The 20,037-nt window shown below is 37.7% G+C and overlaps 1 protein-coding gene across 3 annotated transcripts; it reads right to left on the reverse strand.

Moving 5' to 3' along the window:
- Window positions 1-3,399: 3,399 nt before the first annotated feature.
- CUNH5orf24 (chromosome unknown C5orf24 homolog) lies at window positions 3,400-14,856 on the reverse strand. Of its 3 annotated transcripts, XM_020991233.2 has the most exons (4): window positions 14,559-14,854; window positions 7,696-8,125; window positions 5,692-5,767; window positions 3,400-4,962 (listed from the first exon to the last, which is right to left on the reverse strand). In XM_020991233.2, exons 2-3 carry the CDS (start codon window positions 8,120-8,122, stop codon window positions 5,727-5,729), a joined length of 468 nt encoding a protein of 155 aa, XP_020846892.1. In that variant the 5' UTR covers window positions 8,123-8,125; window positions 14,559-14,854; the 3' UTR covers window positions 3,400-4,962; window positions 5,692-5,726. The 3 variants fall into 3 exon arrangements, with proteins under 3 accessions (XP_020846892.1, XP_020846891.1, XP_020846890.1); XM_020991232.2 differs by having other exon boundaries at window positions 3,400-5,767; window positions 14,559-14,853; XM_020991231.2 differs by having other exon boundaries at window positions 3,400-8,125; window positions 14,559-14,856.
- Window positions 14,857-20,037: the final 5,181 nt, after the last annotated feature.

The following is a 20,037-nucleotide window of genomic DNA, read 5'->3' on the forward strand; positions in this document are numbered from 1 at the left end:
CAGATCTTTCTTTATCCTGTGATTACAGATCACCATACGTCTAAATGTTTGTGTCGATTTAAACCCTACAGTAAATCACCTGTCCAAAGACATCAAACGTCATTTGAGTCCCAGTAGCTTACAATTCTTTATTTTTTAACATCATGGCATGCGGGGTTATACAAGGAAAAAACTGTTTATAGGGCCCACCTATGGACTGCTAGTGCTAAATATGACTTTCTTCTCTCACTTCAGAAAGCCACAATTTGTTGGGTTTTTGGTCAGAGTTAAGATCCTTATCAGTTCTAAGCATTCATTTTCTGTATTATCTCCCAAACTAGATTTCTGGTAAACATAACCAAAATTAATGAGCAAATAGTTTCTAAAATGAAAAACTGAAATTTATCTTTAAAATATGTACTAACACATTGTGCAACAGGAATGAGTAATATTATTGGCAGTGATGTACTGATACACATACATCTGCAGTACAAACAGTTAAGTGTCCCTCAAAAACAGCATACCCAATCAATCATGACCATGTATATAAACGAATAAAATATAAATGAATTTCAACAATTTCAATAGGATTTCCAAAGCATATATTAAGTTTTTAAGTAAATTCCTATACTTGAAGAGAGATTAATTCTTAGTAGTCTTAAAATTCACCTAACAGTGATTTACACATAACAGATACTCATAAGTTTGCTAAACAGAATTAAAATAATCCAAAGATTGGTAATAATTGCAATTATTTGCACAGATTTTTGACGCAACTTCAAATGGCATTTCCTGTTTCTACTGAGATTTGTCCTTGTGGAAATTTCTCTGTACCCTTCTAAGAAAAGTAAAAAGGTAAGTAATCATTCAATTAAAGGGAAAAAATGTTTTTATATTTTAAGTTACCTTGACAATCACAAGGCCTTCAGAATGAGTCTGTCTTCTCCACTCTATCACATATCTTCAATTTCTCCCTATCTACTTTCCTACTGCCTTCCGGCCCATGTCTCCTCCATCCCCAAAAGACCCTTACTTGATCCTTCCATACCAACTAACTATAGTCCCTTATCTCTTCTGCCCTTTATAGCTAAACTCCTTGAAAAAGCCCAATAAACAGGTGACTCCACTTTCTCTTATCTCACTTTCTTTCTTAATTCCTTACAATCTGGGGGCAACTAAGTGGCACAATGGATAGAGCATTGGCCCTGAAGTCATGGAGGACCTGAGTTCAAATCCGGCCTCAGACACATAACACTTAGTAGCTGTGTAACCCTGGGCAAGTCACTTAACCCCAACTGCCTCACCAAAAAAAAAAAAAAAAAAACAACCTCTACTATGGGAACCATGTAGAGAGACCATATTATAAATAATATTCCTGAATTTTGGGGCAGGTAGGTGGTGCAGTGGATAGAGCACCAGTCCTGAGGTCAGGAGGACCTGAGTTCAAATCCAGCCTCAGACCTAACACTTGACACTTACTAGCTGTGTGACCCTGGGCAAGTCACTTAACCCAATTGCCTAAAAAGGAAAGAAAGAAAGAAAAAGAAAGAAAGAAAGAAAGAAAGAAAGAAAGAAAGAAAGAAAGAAAGAAAGAAAGAAAGAAAGAAAGAAAAACAAATTCCTTACAATCTGGCTGCTGATCTTATCATTCCACTAAAACTGATCTCTCCAAAGTTATCAGTGATTTCTTAATTGCCAAATCCAATGGCATTTTCTCAATACTCATTTGCTTGGACTTTGCTACAGCCTTTGACACTGTAGTTCACCTTCTCTTACTTCATAATTTCTTCTCTCCAGATTTTCAGAACAATACTCTTTCCTGGCTCTCCACTCACTTATTTAACCCCCTCCTTCTAGGTCTCCTTTGCTGTATCCTTATCCAGATTCTGCCCTCTAACAATAGGTGTCCCTCAAGGTTCTGTCCTGGCCCTCTTCTCCCTCTGTATTATTTCACTTGATCTCGTCAGCTCCCATGGATTTATTTACCATCTCTTGCTGATGATTCTCAAATACACCCATCTCCTGCTATGTCCTTCTCTGCTGATCTCCAATCTCACATCTCCAAGTACCTTTCAGACATCTCAAACTGGATGTCCAGAAAACTTGTACTCATTATGTCCCAAACTGAACTCATTATCCTTCCCCCTCTCCTGCTTTCTCTACTACTCTTGAGGGCAACATCAATCCTTGGAAGTCCCGCAGGCTCACAACCTAGTTGTTGTCTTCAACATCTCAATAGTTCTCATCCCCTTCCCCCATATTCAATCTGTTGCCAAGGCCTGTCAATTTCACCTTTGCAACATCTCTCAAATATGGACTCTTCCCTGGTTCAAGCCCCCAACACCCCACACTTGGGACTACTGCAATAGCCTACTGGTGGGTCTGCCTGACTCAAGTCTCTCCCCTTTTCAATCCATCCTCCAAGCCCTCCACTCAGTAAACTCCACTGGCTCCCTATTACTTCCAGGATCCTCTTCAGCATTCAAAGCACTTTACCACCCTCCTCACCCTCCAAACCCCACTTTTCAGTTGTCTCTGGCTGCCCCCCATGCCTAAAATGATTTCCCTCCTCATAAATAGGCACACTTAACTGGTTTCCCTGGCTTCCTTCTAGTCCCAATTAAAATCCCATCTTTCACAGGAAGCTTTAGGTTTCCCAACCCCTCTTCATTCTAGTGCCTTCTCCCTTTCAACCATTACCTTAGCTTGTTAATACATATTCGTTTGCTTATTTGTCTCACCCATTAGAATGTGAGTTCTTTGAAAGCCATCTGGAACTCTTTTGCCTCTTTTTGTATTTTCAATGCTTAGCAGAGTATCTGGTACACGGTAGGCACTTAAATGTTTGCTGATTTACAATCTAACATTAGGCTATTTAAGATTAAAGAATGACTTAAAAATAAACAAGCTTTTTGAAAAATTAAATCACCTTGCTATCAGGGGAAAGAAATGGCATCTATTTATAAGTTAAGCTTTTAAAAATCATCAAAATGTAAATATACATCTGTTCTTGTAGAAAACAGAAAGCAAAGTTCCAGAAGGTTTGGAGGATCAGAGACTGAAGAGCTCAAAAGGACCTTAAAGGATAAACTAGTTTAACTCCATCATTTCACAGATGAGGAAACTGAGGCAAAGGGCAATTAAATGACTTGCCTAATATCACACTGACAGCACAAGCATCAGAGACAGAAATTGAACAAAGGTTTTCTGAGCAAAATCCAAATCAAGGGCAATCATCAAAAGGGTTAACACTTTTATCTCCACTTTTGTACCACACATACCCTTTCACCACTAACCCTCCTCTCAAAATACCCCTCTTATTAAAAGCATATGATAAAATATTTTAGTTTAGTCCCTGCAAATTACTTAAATAATTTTGACATATAAAATCCCATTTAATGGAATAAGAGTATAAATGTATTTGGTTTTAAAGTAATGACTTTATTAATAAATATACATCCATATGATGATGTAGATACAAATCATGAACACTACTCCATTCCTATACACATAATTGCACACGAGTAGCTCAAGTTCATGGACATAAAAACATACACAGTATCTATCAGACTTTTTACAGCAGAGGACAGTGTGCTGATATTAGTTAACTGGTAATTATTTCATCCATAATTATCTGTGGGAAAAGTAAATCGTAAAAAAATTAAAGAATCAAAGTGGTCAGATTACAAAACAAAATTTCAATGATTTCACTATATCATTTAATTTTCAAAAATGAAATTAATATTTGTGATCATAGCCATATATACTTGAAAAAAGCAAAGAAAGATTCTGATACATCCTCAAGTTTATAAACATATAGTTAAGCTATATTTAAAAATATATGTACTATGATAATATAAGAATATAGAGGGAACAAAACCTGTTCAAAAATGAAAAATCTTTTGAATAAGTTTTCTGAATTATTCAATTTTACTGAAAAAATGTGATAAAATTTTACTATACATCTACTAGTAATGAAGTACAGAGTTGCAGTTACTACTATAAGCACCTGAATTGTCTGTCTTTAAAGCTTTTTATTATGTAAAAGTAAAGTTCTCTTTTTATATCACAAGTTAAAGTTATCCTTACAATGGACTGATGACTCATCAACTGAATCCAGGGCTTGTTTTTAAAGAACTCAAAGATCCTCATATCCTGTTTTAGAATGATTGTGCATATAATCGCTATTTGTACACACAATTACAAATACTCATTAATTTGGATTGGATAGTTAAATTACTTTGACAAATGTTTATCTTTAAAAGTAAGGATAATGTAAAGGGTCTTCTTCATATTCAATCTGAAACCTGATTTTAAAATACAATCCAAAATATTAAATTTCAGTCTTCTGTCAATGTCCTATTAATTTTTTTCTGCCAATATATGGTGCCAGTATTTTTAAATATCCAGTGCAAGACTTGAAATAGTAATATTATCTGATCCTAAAGATTAGTTAAGCAAAGTTCATTTTGTTGGCAAATCCAGGGTAATTAACATATGTATTAGCTCCTTATTTAAGATACTAAAGCATTCACTTATTCATAAATAAGGCATAAAATATATTGAAAAAGAAAAAAATACTACAACAAACTTATTTGTATTTTAGATCATATTCTGACCAACAGTGTTAATACAGAACAGTGAACCCTATTTTATGAAAAGCAGAGTTACATAGTATAAAATGAGCAATTCATGTTTCAAAAAACGATCATATTAGGGAGAAAAGGCCATTTTTTTTCTCACTGACCATTTCAAAGTATAGGCAGTTTTTAACATGCTATTTCAGTGTTTATCATGACAAAAGACAGTGTTACCCAGAAAAAAAAACCACAATGTACTTGGTAGAATATATAGAAGTAAAACATATTTTAAGACTTCATTCTCTTAGACTTCTTTCTCTTCAGCATGGCACCAATAAATTGTTCAAAAGAAACTGGAATCAGGAGATGTTCAGAAGTGCACAAATCCAGCCTTTCACATGAACTGCAAAAGTAGGGTTCTAATTGGTATTATCCATAACTGTTGTCATTGCCCCCCTTTTTTCCTGATATTAATAAACACCATAATGAACATATCTTCTTTAGCTGATTTCATTGTTTCAATATATTGGAATACAAAGTCCATTATACTAGCATAACAACAATATGTCTGTATTGCCTTCTGACACACAGCATAGCACCACTGAGTAGATACATAAAGGGAGAAACAAAATCAAGCATAAAAAGAAATTGACAGGAAAGGAAGAAGTTGATTTTACTCTAAAGTATAAAAGCAACATGCAACCAAATCCTTGCCAGTGGAATGTGTCATTCCCACAGTTAGAACATTAAATTAAATAAATGTTTTCCAAACTAGTTCAAAAATTTCAAAACACTGCTAGGCATTATCAAGTGAAACAGTTAAATGACAATTACACTGTGAGTGTTAATGACAATAAAAGCATTTGTGTGTCAGAAGTTAGGCTGTTTGAGTAAATAATTAAGAGTTTTATATTTAAATTTGTTAAGAAATAGAACACAGGACCAGATTCAAAAGCCTCAACCTGAAGAAAGTCTGGTTTAGTAGCAATTTAGCTGCCATTAGGTTACAAATCAATATAAGTAGCCATCCAAAATTGTTCTATATGGTCTGTGCAGTGCTAAGATTGTTGAGGTTCAATGTCTTAGTTGCCAGTGCACACATAGTCCCCACATATAATTCAACACCTCTTACTGTAAAGCACAGCATAAAGTCCAGCTCATTATGTGTTAGTCATCACTGGAACACCTGAAGGCTTGCTGCTTTTTTCCTAATAAGAAAGGTATGAAATATGATATCCATTTCTTATGTTATCATAAGTGCAATCAGATTTTGTATTAAATAACAGCAAGCCCGAATATAACAATTTATTCACCTTTAAAGTTCTAAAGTCTTTCAAAAGCTTTCTGGAACTGCAGACCTACAACCATCAAAAGTCTCACAGGCATTTGAAATTACACACATTCATTCTTACTGTAAACTAAATTTTTGTGGAAATTTTCTTTCAAACCCAAAGTCTGACATGTTTAACTCATCCTAGAGCTATTCAGAATAAAGTAAATATATATAGGTCACAGATGTTATTTTCAAAATTGAGGAATAGAAGATTACTTTTCCCCTCTTTCTTCTCCATAGATATATATATATATATATATATATATATATATATATACACACACACACAAATATATATACACGTGCATGTATACATATATACACACACACACACACACACACACACACACACAGATAGATAGATAAAACTTTTCCATATGTAGTTTCGTTTTTAAACAAACAGTCGAAAATGAAACATTTCTTCTGGATGATGAAGTGGTCTCAATGCAGCCAGGAAAGGTATTTCTAGCTTAAACAGCCAACATACTTTTCCACCTTTCATGCATAGATGCAATTCCTATATATTTCTTAATACTTGAGTTTGCTCAGTACAGTTAATTGCACTGTTTATTCTAGCTTGCTATTATGAATCATTAAAACACACGTCCTTTGGTAGATATAACTTAATTACAGTATAAATGCTACTGTATTGGGATAAACTATTCTCAAAAAATCTAGAAAAAATTATTCTGAAAAATTTTGCAACACTAACAGAAAACAAATTCAATGTGTAAACACACTAATTCTTTAAAATCCATTAGCAATTGCCATCTATGCACACAAAAGGCAAAATGCAGAGGCTGTATTTATATGCAGACTTTTAAGAATACTTCTTTTTACATTTCATTAAATATTCTACTCTTAGAATGAATTGTATCATGTTAAAAACTTACTATGAAGTTATTTATAAAATAGCTTTTTTTTAAATATGATTTGTAGTGTTTGGTATACATGCTCATAGGCAATTTAACAACACGTAGCAGATTCCAATAAGAGTTCTGCTGAATGCCCTGCCATCACTGAAAGGCAAATACTAAAGGAACATTTTGGAACATCAGTTAAATTAGCTAATGCTAAGCTTAATAAATAAGAAATTGCTTGAACTAAGCATTTCTTTAAAAAAAAGTTTTCCAAATTTCTGAATATCTACAAACATCTAAGGAAGGCCTATGTAACTACAAAAGCAGACAAATCTGTATGCTTCCAACAAACGTTACAAAACTCAAATTTGTTATCTTAAATGGTATTAAATCCTTAACTTATTTTGCTTTATCAATTAAAAATTCCTCTAGATGGGATCTTTATTATGTTGCAGGCTAAGTTTCCTGCTTATTTCAACTCCTTAGTGTATAACTATCTATCTAAAATGGTTCAACAATAGGAGTGAAATATGAGACAGAGGCATCACTCTCTAAGGGAAAAAACAGAAATAATTCAGTTAGGAGTACTCTTAATCCTATGTACAAACACTGAAACATCCTCATGCCCTTTCAGCATTTACTTGGTCACATCTGTCAACATGTGGCAGTCTTCTAGCCCAAAACAAAAACCAACAAATTTGGAAATCCCAAATCATAAATCATGTATGTCATAACCAAAACAACATGAGACTTTGGTACCTTTTGAGTCCTCATTTAAAACCATGATCTCACTTTTCTGCCTTTTACTCATTGGGCTGTTTGACCTTGCTGCTTGTTTCCCCAACTCCATGAATTCCTCGGCTATGTACCATTGGATAAGGAAAAGCAGCACCACCACAACTATAACCTAGATTTGCAAGTCGTGATAGAGCTTTAATGCTACCTGGAGGTCTCCCTGGGCTGACTTTGTATCCTGCAGCTTTAGTTGTACCCAAAGGTCTGCCTGGACTTGTCTTAAATCCAGCCGCTTTGGTGGTTCCAAGGGGTCGGCCTGTGCTGGTTCGGTATCCCGCTGATTTGGTGGTCCCCGAGGGCCTGCCACGTTTACCAGATCGATTGAGGTTTTTCTTTTTCTTGAGTTCATCTTTTGTCTCTATGCTTCTGCCACTTGTAGCCTGCAAGTGTGTTTCATTTAGTGGGTCTTGCCTCTGGCAAGCAATTGGTTTGTGGCTGACAGTGTGGCCGTATTTGCTTTGTTGAGAGGAATATAAGTCAAACTGATCAGCAGCTCTCATATTGTCTTCATTGAGGCAGGAAGCCTTGCCAGGCCCACAGAAAGCAGTATTACCACTGGCAACAGGATGCATCATTTTCTACCCAAAATAAAAGGATATAAATAGGTATAAATATACATAAACATACATTTATGTGACAGTATTCAATAAGAAAACTGTTTCTATCACAATTCTTTTATATATATATAAATATAGATATAGATATATATCTCAACAGATTCACAAAAATAAAGGAAGAAGGTTAGGTAATACTCCACACAAGATAATACAGGATCTATCATTACAATAACTCTAGTTAAGGATATGGCCTAACTAAACAAAAAAGAAAATGGATAAGAAAAAGACCTAGTAATCTCACAGATTGGCCATTTTCTTTTTAATTACTAAAAACACAGAAGGATTTTAATACTAAAAACTCTCTTAAACTGAAAGCAGAATCATGTTGACATTGCTGGATTCCTTTTGCTCTTTTATTATAATTTTCACAAGTACTTTTCTTATTTCTTCCTAACAGACCACAGGTCCTGCATAATAGAAGCTCCTTCATCATTATGATTTATTATTTATACAGAGCTATAAACGTGCATGGCACTTTACAATAGATGGAATGTACCAAACAAAGAACACACTCCCTTGACCCAAGAAACTCAGTCTCATCTAAAAGTAAACATCTATCTAAACAGGATGCAATTTTAAAGGGAGGAATAAGGATTCCATTCCATAAAACAGGTTCATTTGTTCACACAAACAGGTGAGACCTGCAGCACTCATGGCTGGTGTAATGTTAATAATATCCCTTCTTTGAGGGTATGGCTGAATTCCTGGTGCTGAACTTGACAAAATGGTTGAATGCACACATCCATAAATATTACACTCTCTTTCCTCACAAAGGCATTCTGACTTATTAACAAATAAAGGTCTGTTTTTTGTCTTGAGGGTACTATCCTTCCCCAACCCACCCCCAATATTTTATCTTCTGAAAAACTGCATTTAAAAAAAAAAGAGCCCTAACTGGTAAGACCACTTAGATAAACAGGAAATAAAGATTTAGGAACTAGAGCAACTTGTTGCATTGTGAGCTCTCATTCAGATTTAAATTAAAAAACCAAAACGTAGGCAAAGATAGATCTTCAAGATCCTATAGATGTTTGCCTACAACAATAAATACTATTATCTACGCAGTGTTCCATAAGTGTCCATGTGATAGATACTGCTACAGTATAGCAATAATAATAACAAATGAATAAATGTATGCCAAAACCAAAATCAACTCACTTCAAACAGACTGGAAAAGAAAAAAAAAACTGAGATTAGTCAAAATTGTTATTAATAGTCATTTATTTATTTAACAAAATTAGGTTATTAAATGAAATCACTCATCTTTGAAGTATTAAACATTTATTAAGAACTGAAAGGATGAATCTTTCACAGACAAAACTGCTCCTGTCCATATAATCTTAATTATAAGGAAAAATGTTTGTTGGCAAGAAGTCTTGTTTTTATCTATTTTCTAAAAAGGAAGGAATAGAAATGCTACAGATTTGAGAATTTTGAATAGAACTAGACCCGAAACAAATTAAAAATAAATAACCCTGCTAATTCCCAAAGGGAACAAAAAGAACTAGGTTGTTTACTATTTCATATCAAATTCCCAAATGGTAATAAAGGGGCTCTATCGAGATGAGTTACAAATACAATAGAGACCAAAAATCTCAATTTAAAACAGACCATCCTATTAAAAAATTCTGTTCTGTCACTCCCATTCCCTACCACAGAACAAAAAAAAAGGAAAATCAGTTTCAACCCTTAATAGTTCTTCCATTCCCTGTTTCCATTACCAACAATGCATTAAAAATTAACCTCTGCAGACCCCATCTCCACCACCTAATTTTCTCTTAATTCAAAGTGAAGACGCCCTCCAACAAGCTGAACGGACCCCCTGGGGAGAGCTTACAGCAGATACAGAGAAGGGTAGCATGTAAAGGGCAAGCTCGAATACAATTCGGTATTGTTGGAAAGGAAATTTACATCAATGATATCAAGAGTTCCATATTTGAGCAAAACATAATTTATTTCACAGGTTGAAAAACTCTTGTATTAGGAGGTCGAATTACATACCTATGTAAGAGAGCTAATATGGAAATATGTTTTGCATGACTTCACATGTATAAACAATATCAAATTGCCTTCTCAAGGAGGGGGGAAAGGCAGGAGGGAGGTAGCGAATTAGGAAATTTAAAATTTTTTTAAATGAATGTTAAAATTTTTTACATCTAATTGGGAAATATTTAAAGAAATCAACAAAAATATATTTTTAAAAATCAAAAAATACATATACCTATGTATAAGAAGTGTTATAAGATATATCAATGAACTACATAAGAAAGGTGAGCTGCTCATCTGGTGAAAGAAAAAGATTGTACATGGTTAGCCCTAGATGTAGAAAGACTAAAAGTCAGGCCTCCATGTTGACTGGATTCTTTATGGAAGATCTACAGAAGAACGTGGAAAAGAACTACACATCATCACATAAGAAGACACTCTGGATGGGAGAAATACACACAGTTGTTGAAATCATAGATCTATTGAAGTCTATACGACATTGTTTTTATAGTCTATTAGAGCACTAAGAAAATACAGAAGTCCCAGCTTACTTTTTATTCAAGGTCATCAGAAGCCTAGATTTCTACATCCTTCCACCACCCAAATAATAGCAGCCATTTTACCATTAAACAATGAGCTCATTAAAATAAAAGAGCTATACCCTATTCTGATGACATCAATTTTCTCAGTTTTTGAAGTGAGGGACTATAAGAACCTGTGATTTCATTATCAGTGTAAGAAACTTCTAGTGTAGAAGCTTCCTCCACAAAAACAGATCAACAAGTTACAAGGCTAAAAAACCTGCCCAATCACACCATCTATTATTGGAGGCATAGCCTGACCCAGGTTTTCCCTAACTCCAAGGCCTGCCCTCTACACAAAAATAAATATTATTTGCTTATATTAATTTGTATAAGAAAAAAAATATGGGGGCAGCTCAGTTGCTCACTAGGTGTGTGACTCTGGGTAAGTCACTTAACCTCAACTGCCTCACCAAAAAAAAAAAGTCCTCTACCTGGGATAAAATTTAACAGTGTAGGAAAACAACTACTTTTCTAAATGTTGTAAGGGTGTTTTCCTGGAATGACCTTTGAGATCTAGTCAGCTCATTTTGCAGATGAGAAAACTGAGGCTGAAAAAAAACAGCTCATTAGCTAACTATGCTATGACCCAAGCAATTATTACAGTACTTTGGATACTCAATAAATATTGACTGACTGATAAAATGACCCTGGAACTGCCCAGTTTGTTCTGACAATTACTATTTTAAAAGTAGTACGTACGTACGTACTTTAACCTCAAGCCTTCAACTTCATTCCGCAACTCTTCCTTCTGAAGCTCACTCCAGATGTGGAATTAACACACTGGAAGTTCCCTCCACCCCATACCTCTCCCCTGACAACTCCATTTAAGCAGGTCATCCAGGTCAGCCATGTCTCATTCCTCTCCAACCTATACAGCAAGTTGCACTACCGACTAGGACTTTCTCTACTATACCCCTAAGTCAGGCATCTGTCAGGATACCTTTGTGCCACTGTCTCCCCTCCCTTTCAGCTGCCTTTTATATATTGTCTTCTGTTAGAATGTAAACTCTGGGGCTAAACAAATTGTGGTACATGAATATTACTGTTCTACAAGAAATGATGCATGACGAATACAGAGAAACAAGGGAAAAGGTACATGAACTGATAGAGTGAAGCAGAGTCAAAAGAATAAAATACACAGTAATCACAACAATGTAAAGCGAAAGAACAATCAAAAGTGAACAGAAGAGAATTTAAAAGATCAAGCAGAACTCTGAGTGAAGAGGTAGGAGAAGACACCCCCAACCTATCCCTTCATGGAGGTGGCAAGTCCACAGGTGCTACACACTGACGTTTTCAGACGTTTTCAAGGTTATCTACTAGTTGTGCCAGGTTTTTTTTCCTCTCAAAAAAAATACCATTTGTCATATAGAATGGCTCTCAGGGAGAGAGGGAGGAGGAAGGATATTTGGGATACTATGGTGATAGTAAAAAACAGAAAATATCAAGAATGTAAGGGACAAGGACTTTCTATTTGTGGTCTCAGAGCTTAGCACAGTACCTAGCATACAGTAAGTGCTTAATAAATGCTGAGTCAACTTCTCTTAGGTGAGAAACAATCATCAGATTCTTATCTGCACAGCTAGCATATACCAAATGTTTATGCCTCTAAGAGAGGAGGTGGAAGGGGAAAAGAACAAGTATTTATTAAGCTCCTACTATGTGCTGGCACAGTGACACTTTACAATTATTATCTCAAACCTAACAACAACCTTAGGAGGTAGGTGCTATTATTATCCCGATTTTATAGTTGTGGAAATGAAAACTGTGATAAAAGGTAAGTGACTTACCCAGGGCCACACAGCTTAGTAAGTGTCTGAGAACAAACTGGAACTCAGGCCTTCTTGACTTCAGGCCCAAGTGTCACCAAGCTGCCTCTAGGTGTCTGGGCCTATGTCTGGCCTACGATTTCATCTGTGTGGGAAACTCTCTCTACCAGAAGTGGTGAAAACTGGAGTGTGGGAATGAAGATCAACAACTCTTCTTTATTAGTATTAGCATTCTGCCTGAGGCACAGAATAGTTAAGTGACTTATATCCAAGGTCACTACCTAGTCTGTGTCAGAAGCAGGGCTTGAAACCCACTAGAAGTCTTGGGCACTCATCAAATAAGTCATTACACCTCTCACATAGATACAAAACTATATAACATACCTCACAAGTTTGAGGAGACTACAATTTCATAGTCAATATTAGTGCCTACTTCTCTGTGTGGTGTTCCATAGGTTCCTTGGGGTTTTGCTCCCATAGTCTAGACTCTAGATATTGGGCTAAGCAGTGGGGTTACAAATGCAAGCAAGAGAGCCAGGCCTACCTTAAAAGAACTTAACAGTCTAATGTGAGACCACCAAAAAAAAAAGTTGCTGAAAAGGGGAGGAAGAGGAAAAAAGAGGACACTAACTTGGGGACAATACAGTCTAGTATAGATTTCCTTTAATGTATAAAATAGTTTTGATTTTGGAAGGATGTAGTCTGACAGCCATAATGCTGGAAACTAAAGCCAAGGTCAATACAAACTGAGAATGGGGGGGGGGGAGAGAAGAGACTAAAGGGCAAAGAAGCTATGAAATGAACTGTGTAGGTTAGTTTGAGAAAAATGATAGACTTTTTAAAAATGGTGCAATTAAAGTAGCAGGATTCAAGTAGAATATTCTCTTCTATACATGTTAACTCCAACTACATTAGTCTTTGAAGTACACACAAAGACTGTGTTTCCTAAATTCTCATTGTGAGATATCCTCTATAAAAACAAACGCTTTCTTTCACTTTCCCAAATAATCCTGCAGATTAAATGTCCTCATTATTGACAACAAAAAAATTGCAAACTCTTCATGAACTTCATAGAACACTTAATGAAACCTTCTGTAACTACTTGAGAAACCAACTTTCTTTCTTTGAGAGACTCAGACCCTACACCCCAGAAATTCTGGATCTCACAACTTTTAAAACTGACTTTTCCATCACTAAAGTAACCGTCATCAAAGGCCATTAAAAATGTAAAGTCTTTCGGGTCTGCCTCATCTCCGCCAAAGCCCAGCACTGAACAAAAGCCACTTCTGAACCCTGGAGTAAACCACTGGAAAGTTATGATAGAAAGGCAGAAAATAAATTACGGCCTTCTTTGTCTTCTGGACATTTGCCTACTTGTGCCCATAAGCTCTTAGCCTCTAGAGGAAGGGATCTTTCTTATTTGACACGAAACTTTAAAAAATTAGCTCTTAGGCCTAGAAGCCCCCAGCAACAGCATATATTCACATTAAGAAATTAGGGCAAGACTGTCGCCAAAGCCGAATGGAGATACACTTTTAAAAAAGGCAATGTTCCACTGCCTGTCTGCTGTTCTCGAAGCCTACTTATTAAAGTGCATTTATCGACTTCTTTAAACAGCTTGCAAACTGTAATCAAGACCCTGTCTTGGATGGCCAATACTTTCCAGGCTGTTAGGGTTTGCCAAAATCTCCCGATTTTAAAGGGAAGGGGAGAAAATTAGATTTGAGCTTTTTTAAAAAAGCAAACAAATGTCGTACCAGCCAACTCTTTCCCAATCCGAGGGATTTGCCCAGCTACAGAGGCTGCTGGCTCCGAGGGGGCACGGCGCCCCTCACCCAGGGCCCCGGGCGAGGCTGCAGCACCTCCCCGGTCTTCCCGGGCGGCTTCATCTCCATCTTGCAACCAGGGCTCTCCCGTCCCCAGACCCAGCCGCGCGCCGGGCGCCCCACAGCCCCGCCAGATACCGGACACGCCGCACCCCCCCGCGCCCCCCCACTTCTTCCCCGCCAGGAGATCCGCACCCGACTTTGACAGGCCCCACGTCTACAAACCTACCACGGCAACTTGTCTCCCAGCCCCTCAGACCTTCCAGGTGGCTCCCATGCGGCCAGCGGGATGCGAAGACAGAGAAAGACCCCCTTTCACGCGGCCCGTGACACTCCCCGCCTTGCCCCCGGGCGAAGGAAACCACCCCGCAGGGGGCGGCCGGGACTCGCCGAGCAGCCCAGAGCCGGGTCCTCGGGAGCAGACGGACGGAGGAGCGCTAAGGCGGCGAGCGAGAGACGAGACGGCGAGCGGCCAGACCCAGGTAACCGACGGGCGGCGGCGTGCGCGCACCCCATGCACTCGCACCCGCGCACGCACCGCACGCGCACGGGACGCAGCCTCCCCGCTTTCTCCGCCCACCGGTTTCTCCGGTACCCCCCTCATAGCGGCTGACTTCCGTCTGCGCACGCGCGTGAAATTGAAGCTGGCTGACAGTTGGCGGAGGGGGATGGGGTAGTGGAGGGGTAGAGGTGGAGGCGGAGCTTGTTGCCTCCGGCCTCCGGTTAAGGGTCGAGGTGAAGCTGGGAGTGGTTTTAACGAGGGGCTCTGGGAAGGGAGAAATCTTTAGGGAGAGAGTTTTCCAATGCACGTGCACAGCCTATACGGCAAGCTTTGAGTACATCCTTTATACTGACTGCCCCGAACCAGGACAACATTGTACACAATGACAGCAATATTGTAGTAGAATGAATTGTGGAAGACTTAATACACTCTGGTCAATACAATGATCCAGCTTCATGGGACCCATGATGAAAAACGCTGTCCATCCCCAGAGAGAAAACTGATAAACTCTAAGTGCAGGCAAAGCATACTTTGTTCACTTTGTTTCTTGCAACATGGCTAGTATGGAAATGAAGTTTTTCATGATTTTCACATGTGTAATTGATATATTGTTTCTCAATGGGTGGGGAAGAGGTGGAGGAAGAGAATTTGGAACTCAATTTTTTTAATGAATGTTTAATTAATGTTTTTTTAAAATATACTGACTACCTTTCACGGATTTCCCGAAGCCATTTTTGAAACTCACCACAGCCCTGTTGAGGTGGGTCAGGACATTTTACTGAGGGTGAAAGAGAAGTGACTTGCTCAGGGAGCACGGGCTGGGCAGAGTTCCTTTCATAGGAAAATCACTTTTCAAAAGGAATTCATGCCTAGTTAAGAACAAGGACTGTACCACTTTCTGTCTTCATATTCCCCCTTACCTAAGGCCAAGTAGGCCCAGAGGGAGTTGATTGACTGATGACTGGCTGCTAGGTGAGATCTTGTGCAAAAAGCCTTGGACTTGAATCTTGGCTTTTGACCCTCATTTACTTCATTTATACAAAAAAAAAGATGATTTTTATCTGTAATATTGACTTCTCCATTTTAATGATCAAATAAAATCAGGTAAAGGCATTTGAATTTTTATAGTGCTTGTATGAATGTCATCTATTATTAGTAACTGAAGTAGCACAGCCTCCTTCCTTTTAGGATTTTATGATTTGTGTGCTCTTTCTTGGGCATCTCTCTGGACTGTAGTTTCCTTGTCTTATAGTGAGGGTTGGGCTAGATGACCTCTGAAGACCCCTTCTTGCTCTAAATCCTGAATGAAAAAAATAATTTGAGTGCAATAAAAATATTTATCAAAAATGGGAGTTAACATACGTGTTTCTAGGCTACTTCATAATTTGATCAAGCCAGAGTCCTCAGTCCACAGAACAAAGGAAAGGGCAACGATGTCTTTCAGGGGTCTCAAAGAGCAAGTAGAGGTTTGACTTTAGTCCACATATCACTTATTTTTCTGGGACACTAATGGATGAAATTATGGCATATGAGATTCCATATATATTCACATGTATATTTTTATTTAAAAATATTTTTATTCTTTTTGCTATTACATTACTTTTTTTGAACATTTTTATTTAAAATTTTGAGTTCCAAATTTATCCCTCCCTCCCTGAAATGGTAACAATCAGATATAGGTTATACATGTGCAATTATGTAAAATATTTCCCTATTAGTCATTTTGTACAAAAAGACTCGAATAAAAGAAAAAAATGAAAGAAAGTGAAAAATAGCATGTATTCAAACAATATCAGTTCTTCCTCGGGAGGCAGTATGCTTCATCCTTTGGGATTGTCTTGGATCATTGTATCACTAAGAATAGCTAAGTCATTCATCATTCTTTATCCAACAATATTGCTGTTACTGCTGGTTCTGTCCAACAAGTATAATTTACTAAAAGGACAGTGGTTAGCATCATAGCTTGTGTTAGTGTCCATCCCAAAATATGCCATATTCTGTGATATCATAAGACATAAAATGTAATGTTCTCTGTAAATCCTGGGACTAAACACAGTGGCAACACTTCACAGCTATGGAATAAAATCAGACTGGGTCTCAATATCTATAGTCTGTATGTTCTGCAACAGAGAACCCCTGACAAGAGCTAGGAAAAGTTAATTCCCTTGTGAAGATTTTGGTTTAGTAAAAAAGTTGAATTCAAATTATAGAAAACATAGGATGGGATATTGGGATTGGAACTAGGAAGGAATTTAGAGGTCATCTACTGTTACGACAATGTAAACTCCACAAGGACAACCCAGAATCAAAGCTTTTCGCTAAGTACTTGGCGAATTTTGTAGAATGGGAATGAATATTAGAAGGTGAACATTTAGAAAGGTTCCTCTCCGTTCCTCACAAGCAACACTCTCCTCTCCCACCTTTGTACAGACTGTTCCCCATTCCTGGAATGCACTCCCTCCTCACCCTCGCCTCCTAGAATTCCACATTTCCCTCCAAGCTCTAACTTCTACAGGAAGTCTTTCCTGATTTCCCCAACTGCTAGTGTGCTACCTTATTTGCATTAACTACCTTGTATGTATTCTCATTATATTTATTCTGCATATATTCATAAATGTACTTGTCTTCTCCAATAGAATGTAAGATCCTTGAAAATAGGGATTGTTTCATTCTTTGTATTTTGTATCCCCAATACCTCCCAAAGTGCCTGGGTTCAAATACCATCTCTAGTGCTTACTATTTGTGTGACTTTGAGCTTAACCTCTTTAGGTCACATTTTACTCAACTGTAAAAGTGAGATTGGACTAGTCAGACTAGACAGAAGTTATAGGTATGTGAGTCATTAGTTATTGGTGTTTTCTATTTCTAGTTATTGATGGCCACATTCTTTTGCAGTAATTATTACATCTGTGATTTTCTTTCCCTACGCACCCTTCTCCTTTCTTCCTTCAGATATCTTCATAATGCTTCAAAGCTGTTGTTGTTGTTCACTCTGTTTTCAAAGAGGACCAATGACATCATGATGTGATATGGGTGATGTCTTGACCTGTGAGTGAATTGGATTTAAGTGAGGCAGAGTTGTGTGAAGTCCTCAGCCTCATTCTCTCTTCCAAAGTCATCAAAGCCCAGTGGCAGGACAAAAGTCAAGACAAGTGGCCATGGCCCAAGATGCAGTGGATGACCCTGCCATCTCTGATGCCTGACCAAGTTCTCAGCACTCCACAGGGCCTGCATCAGCCACCTTCAGCCTTTGGAACAAATTGTTCTCATCTGCCCATTCTGATGGGGGAAGTCTTCACATGCTTCAGGTATACATCCCCATAACTCATGTTGGGTTTGCCTGTCAACCTTCAACCTGGCTTAACCCGTCTGCAGAGACTGTTTTACTGGGGTATGGCTGCTAGGCATGCTACGCTTGTTGAAGCCAAAGAGTATATCTGGTCTAGTTAAGCTGCACATCCCATTTCTGTTTTCTTTAGCGGCATTTTTACTTCCTCATGCAATATATCAGGATCTTTCCAAATGTGGTAGCCGCCCTATCATTGACAGAGACAATTAACTGATATAAAAGTTTTGGCAGACTTTTTTGTTTTCTTATTTGTTTATTGTCTTAATTTCATCCTTAAATGATCTTGGGATGATCTGATTTAGTTTGGTTTTTATCAAAGTTTCTGTAAACTTATTTTATCTTCCACTGTTTCTTTCAGTTTTATGAAACAATACTTCTCATATTCTTCCACCATCATCCTCCATAAGATTTTACAAACAAGTTTATATTATTCCTAGGAATTGTCCTTGGCTGCCAAATCTTTTTTGCTTTGCAAGAGATAAAGTATTTGCTAGCTGAGATGGTTTCTAGTATCTTTTAATCTCTCTGATGTGGCAATGAATTCATGTTGCTTAAATTTCACTAGGAAAAGTCTATGTGAATGTCTGTTAACAATTCATTTAATAGGTTGGGTTGGAATTGTCTTAATTATGTGTCACATCTCATTTGTATTCTTTCTTTTAGAAAAAATTTATTGTACATAGTCTGTGAAATTCCCCACACAGTGTTGATATTGAATATTAATTAGTCTTAAAGATGCTTCTAGCCAGGTAATATCATAGATAATCCAGAAATAAGTGCTGGATAAATGTGAATTATTTATTAATATAACAGTATTTACTCTGGCAACCATTGCCTGAAGTTCAGGTATGTTATGTTTCATCCTTCCCCCAGGGTTCTCTGGTACTCTTAAGGGAGTTTAGAAGCGGGGTGTCTAATATCTCTACCATTGGCTCCAACCTTTGCCAATTGTATTACCCTAGGTTTTAGGAGGTCTCATGCACCCCAACTTAACTACTTACCAGATTATCTTTAACAAAAAACTATTTACTTCAGAGGTATGGCAAAAAAAATCATACAAACATCCCCCCAATGTAGGAGGGACACAAAGCCCCCTATATCACCTCAGTTTCTGGACAGGGGAAGAGGATAAGTTTACAGCTTAATTCAGTTCCTATATAGCACGTTCCTATCAAGTTCCAAGTCCAAAGTCTCCCTTGGAGTGGAGTCCCAAAGGACCTGGAAGGCCTCACTTCCAGGCTGGCAGCAACATCTGACCTGGAATACTAGATACAAGGTTGACCTGGCTCGAATCCAGGTCTAGTGCAGGCTCCACCACTTGCACTTAGAACTCAAAAAGACAAAGGAAATAGAGCAAAACACCAAGCTTGATTCTCTGGCCCACCGTGCCTAAAAGTGGGTAGAGGAAGATAGTTCTTCCCCTCACCCAACTCGGTTCATGGGGCTATGAGTTCACCCCCTTTCAACCCAAATGGAAAGAGAAAGAGACTGAGCCATTTTGGTAGTTTTAAAGATGCAGCCTATTACAGCTACTTAATCAATATGGTAGAAGCGGCTCCCACCCAAGTGGTGGGGGAATGCAAAATGTCTTTTCCCAAAAGCAGATCCCTGGAATCTCTGACATAGGTGCCTCTATATTAGGTAATCTGGGAATATATCAAAGCCCAGTTATTTTGACAATAATACTTCAAAACTTTAAGTATCTGATTTCATTGGTGTGGATACTCCCTCCTCTGACAAACAAGTGAAGTCAAATTAAGTCAATAAGCATTAAGTACTTATTATGTGTCAGCACTGTGCTAAGCACTGGGGATACAAAGAAGGCGGGGGAAAACGTCCCTGCTGTCTAGTGGTGGA

This window comes from Phascolarctos cinereus, unplaced genomic scaffold (genome assembly GCF_003287225.1).
Source record: "Phascolarctos cinereus isolate Bilbo 61053 unplaced genomic scaffold, phaCin_HiC Scaffold_2;HRSCAF=192, whole genome shotgun sequence".
In the NCBI taxonomy this organism is placed as follows: domain Eukaryota; kingdom Metazoa; phylum Chordata; class Mammalia; order Diprotodontia; family Phascolarctidae; genus Phascolarctos; species Phascolarctos cinereus.